This window comes from Rhinolophus sinicus, chromosome 16 (assembly GCF_057876585.1).
Source record: "Rhinolophus sinicus isolate RSI-liver-muscle chromosome 16, RSI-T2T, whole genome shotgun sequence".
NCBI classification, from domain to species: Eukaryota; Metazoa; Chordata; class Mammalia; order Chiroptera; family Rhinolophidae; genus Rhinolophus; species Rhinolophus sinicus.
Window position 1 is genome coordinate 137,833,379 of NC_142516.1, and position 15,190 is coordinate 137,848,568.

General features: G+C 48.3%; 1 protein-coding gene across 12 annotated transcripts in view; it reads right to left on the reverse strand.

Annotated features, from left to right (window-relative positions):
* The window catches only part of MCF2L (MCF.2 cell line derived transforming sequence like), a 169,536-nt gene that overhangs the window by 113,843 nt on the left and 40,503 nt on the right, over positions 1 to 15,190 (reverse strand). For 5 of the 12 annotated variants that reach the window (XM_074329537.2, XM_074329536.2, XM_074329532.2 and 2 more), the window contains exon 1: positions 1,895 to 2,123. The exons of 2 other annotated variants lie outside the window; for them this stretch is intronic. In XM_074329537.2, coding sequence (XP_074185638.2) covers positions 1,895 to 2,108 — 214 coding nt within the window. In that variant the 5' untranslated portion in view covers positions 2,109 to 2,123. Of the gene's footprint in view, positions 1 to 1,272; positions 1,435 to 1,894; positions 2,124 to 15,190 lie in introns of those variants that run through there. 5 more of the 12 variants (XM_074329540.2, XM_019746589.3, XM_019746587.3 and 2 more) reach the window with 3 other exon arrangements.

Below are 15,190 nucleotides of genomic sequence, written 5' to 3' on the forward strand. Positions count from 1 at the left end.
GTGCTATCCCTGCACCCCTCTCCCCCGTAAGTGGGAGCCCTCCTGTGAATCTGCAGGCCTCCGTGCCTTACCTCAGCCATATGCCAAATCCTGCACCAAGCAAAACGCGACTCACGTTTCAGAAAAAGGGAGCTACCTTTCTAAGAATAAGAGGCCAGATGGCAAAAAATGGCTTTATTTTCTTTTGACCCATATACAATAAATCCAGTAGCTTTAATCATGAAAATCACCATTAAAAACTGAATGTCTCTAAAAGTCTTGGTTAGACCATCACACACAAAAGATGCTTATGCTGATATAATCATTGCTCTGGTCTCAAAATCCATTGGGGGTCTTCCACTTATGGAGAGAGAGAGAGAGAGAGAGAGAGAGAGAGAGAGAGGAAAGAAAGACTACCACGCCTAAATCAAATTACTGACAAAATCTAATCTCTCAGGAAAGTATTTAGACAACGAGGTAATGGTATATAACATAACATATGACAATATCAGACAAAAATTTGGCAACTTACTTTTAATGACATATGATTATTTCCTCTTCATTTCAAGGAAAACTAGTTAATGCCAACTGTTTTCCTCCTGCATACTGCAGCAGGAAAACTCAGATGTGACTGATTGAAAGCCAATAGCAAGACACCGCCAGCTCAGTATTTTCTTAAATCTAAACGAATCCATTCGCACTGCTCCTAAAAGCTTATTTTAAGTAATCGTTTAATTAATACAGAAAATGAATGTCCAATGATGCTATTCTCCCACTCCTTACCTATACCATTTTCAAACACTGGTCTTTAGGTGAAATTATATTTGGTGAAGAAAAGAACCACCTGATTAATCCAGATTTTTTACCCTCAAAATGAGCTTCTGGTATCTCTACTATCCCTACACCAGGCTCTCAAAGCCCTTGGCTCTCAAAGCCCTTGGCTCACATTATTTTTCAATCCACAAATATGCATGCTTTCTCCATTGCTATGGTTTCAAATGCAACTAAAATGCAGGTTGTATGAGCAGATTTCAGACAACAGCTCCACATACAAAACTGGGATCTCCTGGAAAGCCTGTGTCACCAATCTGCAATTATTTTAACTATCCTACGCAGAATAAAATCATGCTGACGGTCCATAGAAACCTATCAGCTCCCAAATGCCCATCATATCTGCTCTTTCCTGTTATCACTAATAGGGGAAAAAAATGAAGGCTGTTATACAAAAATTAGACACATTCAACACATGATGTCAAGCTTAAGAACATGTAATTCAAGGCCAGCAGCTCCTACCAGTGCGCTTGGAAACCGCATTTAATCTCTGCACCATTTCTTCCAGGGCCATCTCTTCATTTCTCAGCCAAAACCTCATCCTCCCGCAGAACAAAACGATTCTCTGCAGCTGCTTTCCTCTGCACCAGAAGGTGCTTCATGGGTGGGGTAGTGTGAGTGGGGAGGGGGCGCGGCTGCGAGGCTGGGGGTGGGGGGGTACGGTAGTGCCTTCCTTCCAGGGATTGGTCCCCAGCCCCGCCAAGGGGCGCGCCCTGCGCCAGGGTGGGGGCTGCTCGGCGGAAGCGGAAGCGCGCCCGCCACGCGTACTCCCGCGGCCACCAGGGAGCTCCGCGTGCACCCCTGCGGTCACCTGGAAGCCCCGCACGTGCATTTTCAAGGTCACCAGGGAGCCCTGCGTGTGCACCTACTCCGGTCACCTGGAACTCAAGTGTGTACACCCACCGATCGTCTGATAGTCCCGTGTGTGCACCCCTCAGAGACCTGGGATTGCAGCGCTACCCCACGCAGAGACGCAGCCCAGCCCACCCCTCCCACTCCCTGTCTCTGCGCCCTCCGGGAGAGGAAAGAGCAGCTTGGGGGGTGGGTGGCCAGGGCGCCCCAGAAACTGCCCGCCCCGCTTTACCTCCAGCCGTCCCTGGGCAGGTGCAGAGGCTGCAGCAGCCGAGCGCACCCTGCCTATGCCGCCGCATGCCGCCCGGGCCGCCCCAGGTCAGTGAGTCCGCTGGTCCGTGGTGGATCCTCGGGTGGCCCGGCCGCTCCCGCAAGGCACCGCCTGCCAAGGACGCAGGCGGCGAGGGAAGCGCGCGCCGCAGTCTCTGGCCCTCCGACCTCACCATGGTTGGCACGAAGCCACCGTGTGCATTCTACACCTCAGCGCCCTACCGATGCGACTCGTGTGTGCAGGGCTATGGCTGCCACATCCCAAGGACGTGCAAGAACACAGGTGTGCACACTGGGCCCTAGATGAGGCCTCGCCTTTTCCAGGGGGCTTGCCATCCTTTTGTGGTTGGCATTACAGGTAGCATGCCCTTCCTTGCAGAAGTATTTAAGGAAGAAATGACCATTTCCATGAATGGTTTGGGAAATTCAACCAAGGAGTGGCCGAGGTTCAAACTCTCACTCATGGCAATACAACGTATGTGCCCACATCCTGGTGTGGTGACTGTCAGGCCCTGAGCTGGGCCCAAGGGATGAAAAGATGAAGGTTACACAGCATTTGGTCTCAGAGAGCGCATGGGTCTGGGGGACAAGGAAGATCTGGAAACAAATCATTGCAACATGAAATGAATGTGTAATAACCATACATGGAAGGTGTGGGGTAAAACTAAGAAATTGCTGCCTTTTTTTCTTTTTCTTTTTCACATCAAAACCCATTCAATATCAGCAGTTTTGTATGATTCAAAGTAGAGCCCAATGAGGGGAGGGGTCTGGAAAGGTGTCACCACAGGGCAGACAGAGAGCCTTTCCCTTGTGGACAAAAGTCTGAGGTTTGCTCCTTGCTAAAGCAAACCCTAGCTTTGCCGATAGCCACAGGAGCCATTCACAATCACTAATCCCTTCCCCCCATCACAACCAGCTGCTTCCAACTTCAGGAAGGCCCATCACCTGGCAGAGTCCTAAAACACAGGCCCTCCCCTTCCCATCTGCCTTCCTCCTACTCCAGAGGCAATGACTCCCACACTTTTCCTTGACACCCACACTTGTCCTCCGCCAAAACTAACCCCAGGCCACATTCCCTCAGGCCTCCTCAGACACACCTGGCCAGGACATCCCCTCTCCCAGGCATCTCCACCTCTCTTTGCATGGTACCCACCTCTTGCGGCACAGAAGTATACTCAAGTGCTCAGACTTGGGGTGCACTGGAATCCCCCAAGGGCTTGTTAACCCAAAAGGCCAGAGTTTCCAATACAGTAGGACTGGGGCACCAGGAATGTGCATTTCCAACAGCACCCCAGGTGATGCAGCTGCTGCTGGCTCACACTTGGAAAACCATTCACTGTGAGAGTCTAACCCATCTCTAAACCAAAAGCAAAGCAAAGGCAAAACCTTCTACCCACTCTGCTCTAAGACTCCCATTCTCCACTCACACTCTCAGCTTCTTTCCTGTCATCCACTCTGTCCCCTCAAACACTTCTGGCTTGTGCCATCTCAGCCCAAGCTGCTAACTCCAGCGCAGCGTCAGGGTTGAGTCTGATGGCATCTGTGATGGTTGTTCATATGTGTCAACTCGGCCAGGCCTCAGTGCCCAGATGTTTAGCCAAACACTAGTCTGGCTAGACCCTTTGAGGGTATTTTGTAGATCTGCTCCCTAATGTGGGTGGGCCTCATCCAATCAGTTGAAGGCCTTAAGAGAAAAAGACTGACATCCCCAGAGGAAGGGGGAATTTTGCCGCCATACTGAATTCAGACTCCAGCTGCAACATCTGCTCTTTCCTGGGTCTCCAGCCTGCAACCTGCCCTGCAGATTTCAAACTTACCAGCACTCACAATTGTGTGATCCAGTCACTTAAAAATAAATCTCTCTGTCTTCCTCCCACCTACTTTCTCTCTCTCTCTCAAATCTTTACTCTCGCCTTAAATTATGGCACAAATGGTGCTTTCTATAAAAATCATTTAATATTTGCCTTAAGTATAACAATCATAAAAATACCACCAGAGTTTATTGAGCACTTACTAAGTTCCAGTGACCCTTCTAAACTCACATGGTATGAATTGATTTAATCTTCACAAGGATCTAGGAAGTAGGCACTATTTTTACCCCGTTTTACAGAATAAGGCACAGAGAGGTTCAGTAAGTTGCCCAAGTTTACACAGCAATAAGTGGCAGAGGCAAGATTCAAACTGAGATGTGTATAAACACAGACCTAGAATACAACTGTGTGCTTCAGGGAAATGTCATATCTCAATTGGAATGTCACCCCCAATGTCTCTTACAGCTAGATAGGGACAGTTAGGAAAGGTCCCAAAACTAACACAGCATAAAGAATCTTAGCCCAAGTGTCCCAAGGGCACAGGCCTGTTTTCCATCACTCCCTTGCCCCTTCCCAGAAAGGAGAAGCAGAACACGATTGTTCATCCCTCTGAATGAGGCCAGACGGTGCCCAGGTGGGAAGGTGGAACGTAACGTTATACCAGGATACCAAACACATCCTCTTAGCAACTGTTCCGGAAAGTTAGCCATGAAAGGGAGGTGAGAAACAGGAGAGCTGGAGGGGTATGCAGGTCAAGTTCTGAGAAACCAGGAGCCCTGGGGAGCCCGCCCTCATGAGACAGGTGGGGGAGCTCCGGAGAGGCAGGGAAGGCAGAGATGAGCCATTGTGAGAGGTAACAGGAGACAGCAGCATCCAGGCCTAGGTGCAGCTGGATGCTGGCCATGGAAAGTGAGGACGCATGTATTTCCTGCACGGCCTTATCCCACATCAAGGGCGGGGTGGTGCAGCAAGGAAAAAAGGGAGACTTGGAAATGACTCCCTGAAGAAATCTGCAACCATTAACAGCACAGCCTCACTCCTGAGCTGGGGAGTGGAGCAGGTGTCGTGTCTGACAAAAAGCTTCCTGGAGCGTGGGGAACTTCGGGAACGCACCTGTGACTCCTGAACAAGTTTGTCCTCGGTGCTGCGAGCCAGGCCCAGGCACTGGTTCCAGGGAGCAGGACCGAGCAAGGCAGGTGAGCTCCCTGCCTTCTTTGCGTTTCCACTGTGAATGGGGGCCGGCCACTAGCAAGGATGCACATCCCTGACGACAGGTGGTGAACAAGCTGGTGACCAAGGTGTGTCCACTGGCACAATTCCTTTGGGAACTGATGTGAAGCTGTATAACAAAGTCTGAGAGATGCACAGCCCCTGTTCCAGCAATGAGCTCTGTCACACGCACGCCCGTGTCCATAGATACCAACGTCTGCATAGTGCCACTTACAACTGTGGGGGAAGAAGGGGAGAGGAAGGGAAAGGAGGAAGAGCGATGTAATGCAGGGTCTCTGCTCCTGCTCCCTGCACAAGAACGCAGGATATGGTGAGGCCAAAAAGGAACACCCATGGAGCCATGGATGGGGGAGTCATACCACTATATTCTCGCAGGCGACTGGGTTGGAGACACAGGAAGCAGGAGCCACACGATCCGCTTCTCTGCCAACCTCACTTGCTAACTGCAATCCACAGTCTACTTCTCTGTCACCCCCCATAGTGTAGCCATGGCAGTTATATCAGTGGCTAATTGCCTAACTGGTTACAGCTGATCACCAACTAGTCACAGCTGAAGGCCATCTACTACTCGAGTCAGCACCTTTCCACCTGAGGCCAAGAGCCTGGAAACTGCTCTCTGGGGCTCTGTCCCCACAGCGGGAAGGGAGGAAGAGGAGATCCAGGGAGAAGCCAGGGAAGGGGAGGAGAAAGGGAGGGGGAAAATGAGGAAAGACAGAAGGAGGGGAGAGGAGAACTGAAGACAACACAGGCCCACCAACAGTGGACTGGATACATAAGGTGAGCTGTGGTCACGTGACAGGAAACCATGCCGCAGTAGAAACAAGTGGTTTACATCACTTGAACTACAACAGGGCATTGCAAAGAGTATAATATATGACCCCATTTACACCTAATTCAGGAACAGGCCAAACTAAGCTACATAGTCTTAGGGACACATGGCGTTGGTTCCCCAAATCCTCAGGCAGGAGGTGAGACGGTCTGAGGGGAGGGACTCAAGGGGCCGCAGAGACTCTGACTTCCCTTGAACAGGCATGGGGTACAGAGAGTCTAAGGATGTTATAATACATTTTTACATGATACAGAGGGAGCTGCAGGGCTCCTCCTGAGGGGGAGCAGGGAGTCTGGGCCAGGGGTCTTCATCCCTTAGTCCCTGAGGACACAACTTCAACTTCACAGAGGGGCGGGGTCTGGAGAGAGGTGAGGGGCTAGGAAGAGAAGAAAACGGACCAGGGACTTAAGTCCTCAGGTGTGCTGGGCAGTTACTCTAGTCTCCAGGCCACTGGCCATTACTTCCCACTCCCGCGAGTTGAAGAGTTGAATGCATATAAAACCCTGAAGAGCATCTGAAAGCAGATGGCTGATGAGGTTTAAAAAAATAAAAGCCAAAGAACCATTACCTCCATCTCCTCCTGTGACTATGACACTGCCAGGCATCAACCCCCTGAGCTGGAAGGAAAGCTGAGTCATATCGTACAGGAGAAAGCTAGGACTCCACTCAGAGGACAAAGAACTCCAGAACTTCACATCCCCCACAGCATGTCTGGGACGACAGCACTGCATGTGGACACATGAGACTCCACACAGCGTTTCACTCACCAGAGCTGCTGGGAGGCAAAAAGCACTTTCAAAGTTAATACCTGTGCCCTGGGCATAAGTTGGTGCTAGACGCTAAGGGGGGTACAGCCAGTGATCTGGCACCTGGCTGAGATGTTCTAGAACTTGGTCCCAAGGGCTCGCAGAGATGAATCCTTACACACATTCAGGATGGGATGGGTGAGTGGATGTATACGATAAACTGAATCTTAGACCCAATGTACTTGTTCTATGTAAAGTGACACATACCCTGCAGAAGGGAAAATTAACATCCTCGATGCTAAATTAGTGTTGGGAAACTTCCAGCCCACCCAGCTAATTAGACAGATTGCTTATTCATTTCCCAGACCTCTGTTTGCCTCTTCTCTCCAGGCGTGTTTTGACACCTTCCCTGGTTTGTGCCCTTGTGGGATGGCGGCCGGGAGAGCAAGCTGGGCTTGCGGCATCTGTGCAGCAGGAGCTTCCTTCTGTGCAGTCCTCTGGAGTTGATGTGAGGAAGTGACTTCTGATGCTCAGAGAGGGGGACACTGCATGGCTGTCCCTGTGCTTCACCAAGCCCACCTCAGTCCCTGACTGCTGGCTGCTGAAGAGACTAGGCCCCAGGACAGGTCACCCCTGCTGAGTTCCTACAAGCATCCCCTTCTCCTGCAGTTGCCATACACCCCGCTCCCACACATCCTGGAAGCCCCAGACCTAGGATGGACCCTCACTAGTGGGGTTCCTCCCCTCTTCTCTCCCTTCCAACATGCAGAGGACAGGGGGGAGCACACCCCCCGATGAAACATTTGCAATCCGTCTATCTGAAAGGGGTTACTACTCAAAATATATAAGGACCTTATACAACTCAATAGCCTAATAATAACAATAACAATAATAATAATCTAATTAAAAAGTAGGCAAAGACCTGAAGAGACATATAAATAGCCAACAGGTACATGAAAAGGTGCTCAACATCGCTAATCATCAGGGAAATGCAAACCAAAACCACAGTGAGATATCACATCACACCTGTTAAAATGGCTGTTATGAAAAAGACAAGAAATGACTAGTGGTGGTAAGAATGTAAAGAAAAAGGAACCCTTGTGCACTGTTGGTGGGAATGTAAATTGGTGCAACCACTATGGAAACCTGTGTGGAGGTTCCTCAAAAATTTAAAAATAGAACTACCATATGATCCAGCAATTCCACTTCTGGGTATATAGCCAAAGAAATGAAATAACTATCTCAAAGAGATATCTGCATCCTGATGTCATTATTTATGATAGCCAAGGCATGCAAACAACCTAAGTGTCCTTCAATGGATGAATGGATAAAGAAAATGTTACACACACACACACACACACACACACACGAACACACACACACATACACACACACACACGGCGCCAAAAAAAATGTATACAAATTCTAAGAAAGGAAAACACATTAAAATTGTAATAATATATACTGATAACAAAAGATGAATGCAAGTTACATGTATATATTTTTTTGGCACCGCCGATATAAATATATAAATATAAATATGAATATAAATGTAATGGAATATTATTCAGCCATAAAAAGACTGAATCTTGCCATTTGTGACAATATGGGTGTACTCTGAGGGCATTATGTTAAGTGAAAGAAGACAGATCTCACTATATGTGGAATATGAAAAAGCCAAATTCAGAAACAGAGAGTAGAATGGCAGTTAGCAGGAGCTGAAAGGAGGGGGAAAAGGGGAGGTGTTGGTCAAATGGAACAAACTTTCAAATATAAGATAGAAAAGTTCTGGGGACCTAATAATGTACAGCATGGTGACTATGGTTAGTAGTACTATACTGTACATTTGAAAGCTGCTAAGAAAGAATATCTTAAATATTGTCACCTTAAAAAAAAGAAATGGTAGGGCGGCCGATGGCTCAGTTGGTTAGAGTGTGAGCTCTGAACAACAGGGTTGCCTATTCGATTCCCACATGGGCCAGTGAGCTGCGCCCTCCACAACTAGATTGAAGACAACGAGCTGCCATTGAGCTGCTGGAGGGGCGGCAGGATGGCTCAGTTGGTTAGAGTGTGAGCCCTCAACAACAAGTTTGCTGGTTCAATTCCCACATGGGATGGTGGGCTGCGCCCCCTGCAACTAAGATTGAACATAGCAACTGGACTTGGAGCCTAGCTGTGCCCTCCACAACTAGATTGAAGGACAATGACTTGGAGCTGATGGGCCCTGAAGAAACACACTGTCCCCCAATATTCCCCAATAAAAAAGAAAAGGAAATGGTAACTATGTGACATGATAAAGGTGTTAACAAACCTTATTGTGGTAATCATTCTGTTGGACAACTAAGTTCGCAAACTCATCCTAGAAAAAGTGCTACACACCTCATTGCTGAATGTCACTATGGTCACCTTCAAAGTACTCCCCTTGGGAAGTTATGCACCGACACTAGCGCCTGGTCCACCCTTCGAAGCAAGTTTGGAACTCTTTTTCTGGAATGGCTCTCAGAGCTGTGGTCACATTACTCTTGATGTCCTGAATGTTATCAAAATGTCTTCCTTGCAATATTTCCTTTCTCTTCGGGTAAAGAAAGAAGTCAATGGGGGCCAGGTCAGGTGAGTAGGGAGGGTGTTTCAATACAGTTATTTGTTTACTGGCTAAAAACTCCCTCACAGACGGTGCCAGGTGAGCTGGTGCATTGTCGTGATGCAAGAGCCATGAATTGTTGGCGAAAAGTTCAGGTCATTTTCGTCTAACTTTTTCATACAGCTTTTTCAGCACTTCCAAATAGTAAACTTGGTTAACTGTTCATCCAGTTGGTACAAATTCATAATGAATAATCCCTCTGCAATCAAAAAAGATTAGCAACAGTGTCACAACAAGTTCACGAACTTAATTGTCAGAGCTTCATATATCCAATTATCATGTTGTGCACCTTAAATTCACACAATGTTACATGTTAATCATATCTCAATACAGCTATGGAGGAAAAGAGCACTCATGAGAGATGGCAAAAAAGGGGCAGCCGCCCAAACAGCGTTAAGAGTTCCTTGTTGATGAGGTTTAGGGGACACAGGTCTGTACAGGCCATCGGTCTCGGAGGCACAAGGAAAAGGTGGCCACCACCAGGGTCAGCCAGAATTGGGGTCACAGTGGGCAGGCCTGGCCTATCACCACACGTGGTTCCCACCCAGTGTAGCGCACAAGAGGCAGGACCGGGGAAGATAGCCAGGCATGTCAGTCCACATGTGTTTGCATGCTCGCACATGTGTGCACATAGAACGTGTCTTCTCTCCCTGCCCCAACAGGGAAGACACTGGAAGGAAGGTGGTCCGTGAAGAGAAGCCCCACCCCCCTATCCCAAGTCCTGTGCCCTGCAGGGGCAAATGGGGTGGAGGAGGAAGAAATCCAGATTGAAGATTTTTAATGAACAGAACTGAGCCTTAGAAACTAAACTGAAGCTATTTTAATGATGAAAAATAACAGACAAGCGATGAAATCAGAATAAAATATCACCAAGACCCCCTCTGTTAGGGTAACAAGAGGGGCTATTCTGGGCACGGCCACATGCTCTGGATTCCATGAGCGGTCAGGGAACTGGTACAGACAGTGTCCTACTCACGTTAGCAGGTCCCAGCTGTGATGTCGGAGAGAACCAGGAATGGAGGCCCCTCCTGACCAGAGGCCGTCCTTCCCCTTGCTTTGCTGTTTCAGGAGCCTGTGATGGGCTCTGAAATGCCATTCCTGAGCTCAGCAGAGCCCAGACCCCAGAGATGAGGAGTGGATGTGCAGATGGTGTCATCTTATAAAAATCCGTCATGAATTCTAAGAGGAAATGCAAAATCAGTGTATTTCCCAATGTGTCACAACACCAGTTATACAGGAGGAAGGCTGAGATGCAGCTTTTGTCATTTACTGGGGATTGTTTATGGAAATTTCACAGAGGTCACCTGGCAGGCCATAAATGACCTCTAACTAATTGGGACAAGGACGCTGCAACACAAGAGTGACCTTTCCAAAGGAGTGACCCTAACTGGGAAATAAAAAGCCTCATGAGTCTGAGTGACGCTCTCAGGCAGAGAGCGGGCAGGTGGAAGGGGGAAACCCATAACTGGGCTCCTGTTCTGCTGAGAAGAGGGGGGCCAGGGCCTCAGGAAGGGGCAGGGCCGTGCCAGGCCTGGGACTCCACCCCATTCCTCTCACTTTCCTGGGGTTCTGCATTTATTCTAATTACGCCACCAAACTGGCTGCAGCCCTGACACATCCCAGCTGTGCACCTTGAGCGAGTTTTTTGGGGGTGTCAGACCTGTGCACCTCCTTACGAGCAGACTAGCCTCCAAGTCAGAAAGATTTCACATGACAAAAATGCTCATACAAGCATAAAGCAGTAAATGAACACAAAGTGTAAAGTGACCTTTTCACACTTGCATATTAGTGCCCGTCATATTCTGTTCGAGCTGCTATAACAAAATGCCATCGAATGGGTGGTCTGTAACAACGGAAATTTATTTCTCACAGTTCTGTAGGCTGGAAGTCTGAGGTCAAGGCGCCCACATGGTTGGGTTCTGGTGAGACTCCCCTTTCTAGGGCCTTCTCCCCACATCCTCGCGTGGCAGAAGGGGTGCAGGAGCTCTGTGGGGTCTCTTGTATAAAGGCACAAATCTCATTCATAAGGCTCCATCCTCAGAACCTAATCACCTCCCGAAGGCCCCACCTCCTCATACCATCACATCGGGCATGAAGATTTCAACATGAATTTTGGGGAACACAAAAATGCAAATCATAGCAGTGCCTACATTTATTTTATGTTATAACAATGGAACAGTAACATAAAATTACTTCATTCTTTGATTTATGACTTTAAGCCATATTTTATGTCAAACATCTAACAGACTAGATCTTCGGAAGAGTCTGTAGAAGTTCTGCCACTTTTCTCACCTGGGCACACCTGAGAGCAGGGCAGCACCCAGCACAGCCAGAAGACCCCTTGGCAGGGACGGTGGGAGACCAGGCACTCCATTAAGGGAAGGGAAAGGAGAAGCAAAGAGAACTTTAACATCCCTGGAAGTTTAAAACTACGCGCCCAAGTAACCCCGGTCGTCGTAACCAAAAAGACAGCCAGCCCCTCCGGGTCCCCACCTGAGCTGCTGCCATAGCTTGGAACAAGACAGGAATAGCCTGTGAACCCAAGCCTGTAAATGACTGAGAAAACCCTTGTAAGGGGCTGAATGAAGGTCCCCAAAGACGTCCCCATCCTAGTTCTCAGAACCTGTGGATGTGTTAGATGTGTTACCTTACGTGGACAAAGGCATAATTCGTGAAGACATAATTCGTTGAGGATCTTAAGATGGGGAAATCATCCTGGACTATTGGGGTGGGCCTAATGTATCACAGGGTCCTCAAAAGAGGATGTCAGGAAGGTCAGAGGCAGAGAAGAGATGTACCCATAGAGCAGAGGTTGGAGGACTTGGGGCTATGAGCCAAGGAATGTGGGCGTTTCTAGAAGCTGGAAAAAGCCAGGAAATAGACTCTCCTCGGGAGCCTTCAGAAGAAACCAGCCCTGTCCACACCTGGGATTTGAACTTGTGACCTCCTGAACTGTAAGGTAATAACTGTGTATTGTTTAAGCCACTGTTTGTGGTCATTCATTACAGAGGCAACAGGAAACTGATGTAACCATGCACACAGAAACCTTGAAGTCCCTTCTACAGGACAGCGCCCCATCCCACCCCCTGGGAGAAGAGCCTGAGCGCCCACCCCAATCCAAGTTCCCTGTGAAGCGACGAGAATGAGCAGGGGGCCATGAGCACCCACTGAAGGGCAGGTAGCAGGAACAGCGGTACCTCTGGACAGGGCGAACACAAGGCCTGTCACACACACTGCGGCATCAGTAAGAAGAGCGAGTGAGTCTGCTGAGAGACAAACAGGCTAAACATTTCAATTGTTCACCTCCCACCATGTAAATATTTGTGATTATTCAGAAAACCTAGTGAGCGTGCGTGTCCATTCCTAATATTTTAAATCTGATTTTATAGTCTTGTCGGGGAGTGGAGGGTCTGACCCAGCGTCACATGTGTGCTCCTGAATAACACAGACCTGCTGCCCAGGTCACTGCAGCAGTGCGATGCCATCGTGCGTGTGTGAATTGTAAGGCATTATTCACTTTTTAGGTTCTGATGTCCCTCTTGCCAACGGATATTCTGCCCCTGTCTATGTTAGGAGAATGAAATAGTCATTCTCATCATGAGAAAACAAATGAACTGAAAACAGTGGCGAATGCCTTTAACAGCTGATATTTAAGAAAACAATGGGCAGCTTCCTTCATCATCTATTGTCCTGTGATCCTGCCTTAGAAAGCCCAGCAGCTCTTCCAGGGTGACTCATCTACCTCCTGCAGGAGCAAAGGACAGTCTGTTCTCAAGAAGGAACAGCCCCCCCACCCGCCCCGGGAGGAGACCCCAAACGTGTGAGGCTGTGCCAGGGGGCAAGGCATGTGCAAGCCCTCCTCGAGCCACATACTATTCTTAAACAAAGGATGCTCTGATATCACCTCAGGTCCAAGAAATTCTACATGAGAGCCCCAGATGACAGGAGACACACACACACACACGCGCGCGTGCGCATAATACGGGCCTAAAAACACGAAGCTCTCTATAATTTGGAGATATCATAACTGGACTGCTACTGATTCAGAAATGCAAGCATTAGGTCCATCTCTGAAAACAGCACGTTTTCGAAGAAGATGAGCACCAGGGACTCCTAGAAAATGCCTCTGTGCTGACTGGCTGTCCTGTGACACCTGTAAATCACATGGCGGCACATGTGTGAGCAGCAGGGAGCCTGTGGGGTGAAGGCTCTTCTCTTTGTGCAGTCCAGTAAGAGCTCTCCAGACTCACATTCATAGAAAATCACCACTGATCCTTTGCTCTTTGTTTTCCTTCTCTGGGAGGTTGGCTTATAAATAAGGCTTCAAATACATCACAAAACTGTCAGTCCACAGTGTATGATAAAAGGAAGAGGCAGGAGCCAGTGTCACTCGGCAGGCTCCGATGTGAGGAGAAACAGAGGCACACTTCTAAAATGTGCATCGAAGGACAGACCGTGACCACAGCCTCTGCTGTGAGGACCAAGGATCGGTCTCCACGGGAGCTGATAAAAATCCTGAGATGTTATATAAATGCATATAAAGTCTGATAATCTAACAGACAAGCACACTATGAAGGAAAACCTCGTGTGCAGCATGTCCTGTGCTCAGATAAATCAAAAACAGTGTGAGGTTTTAGGCAAAACATGCTTGGCTTCCCAGGAGACCTGGTCTGAAAGCCAGGCCTGGGACACACCTGGAACCCCGGATTCACAGGGATGGTCTCCTTTCAATCCAATGGCAGTCGATGCCGACCAACAAGAGTAGGGCAGCAAGATGTGAAATGCAGGGCTTGCCCTGGCTGTTTCCAGGAGCCAATGCTGGATCCCAAACATGGTGCCCTGAGGACAGTCACCTGTCCAGACCCCCACTTGCTGTGATCACAGGGGCCAAGTGCCCATAAACAAAGTGATATGATTGAACAGTGTTAGAAACATATCAGATGTTCTATTATATAGCAACTGACCCCTTCTAAAAAACTGAGGATTCAGAATGTCATTACAACTCAACTCTGTGGAAGAGCGTTTTCATGTGCCTTTTTCAGGCCATATATTTTGATATTTAGCTATCAAAATAGGGTCCAATGTATAAAACAAGCTTAGTCTGAAAATACAGTTTTCAAAAGGCAAAATGCTTTAAAGCTAACTTTGACTGCTAATATTCTCCTCACGTTATCTGAACACGAGTTTAGGTTTTCAGGGCAGACCTGTGCCTCCTCAAATCAGAGCAGCGACTTTTGCCCCGGGGTGGCCACACGGGCACGGTGCCACTTGCTCTCCATGTGTATTTGGTCATTTGGGTTCCTTGGTAATCATGCCTCCTGGGATGTAGGAAAAATTCATCAATACACTGTGGTTTCTGCACTTTATTCCTTCATTTCAAATACTTTCTAAGAAACCAGATGAAACTAGAGTAAAATGTAACCGTTGGCTTTGAAGGATCTGGCATTGATCCCACTGGGACTCAATGCAATATCTAAAGTCAAGTCTGGCAACCTGGGTTGATTTTATTCTCCACAAAGTGTCGGGGGATTTCCTGCATGCATATATTTAAAAGGCCCACACATTCAGGATGTATCTACGTGTTTACGCCCCAACAGCAAGTCTCTGATCCTGGGCCTTCAGGGTGACATTCACATACAGAATGCCAAGTGCTTGAAAGCACTCTCTGTGGCCCTCGACCAGGAGGCTGTGCCTCGTAATGGGGTTCAGAGTGTGGGTTCCAGAGTCAACTACCTGGGTTCAAATTCCAGCGTGGCCACCTACTAGGTGGGAGACTTTGACAAGGTTATTTAATGGTTCTCTGCATCAGTTTCTCCATCTGCAAAATGGGGGTCACAAAGTACGTAGTCCTTGGGTTGTTTTGAGGATTACATACGTGGAAATGATTATAACAATGCCTGGCGCATGGTAAGCATTTGGTAAATATTAGCCAATGTTATAATAGTCAGAGAATCAGCCCGTAAAAGCCAGAAGGGACCACACAGTCTAAACCCAGTCAGAC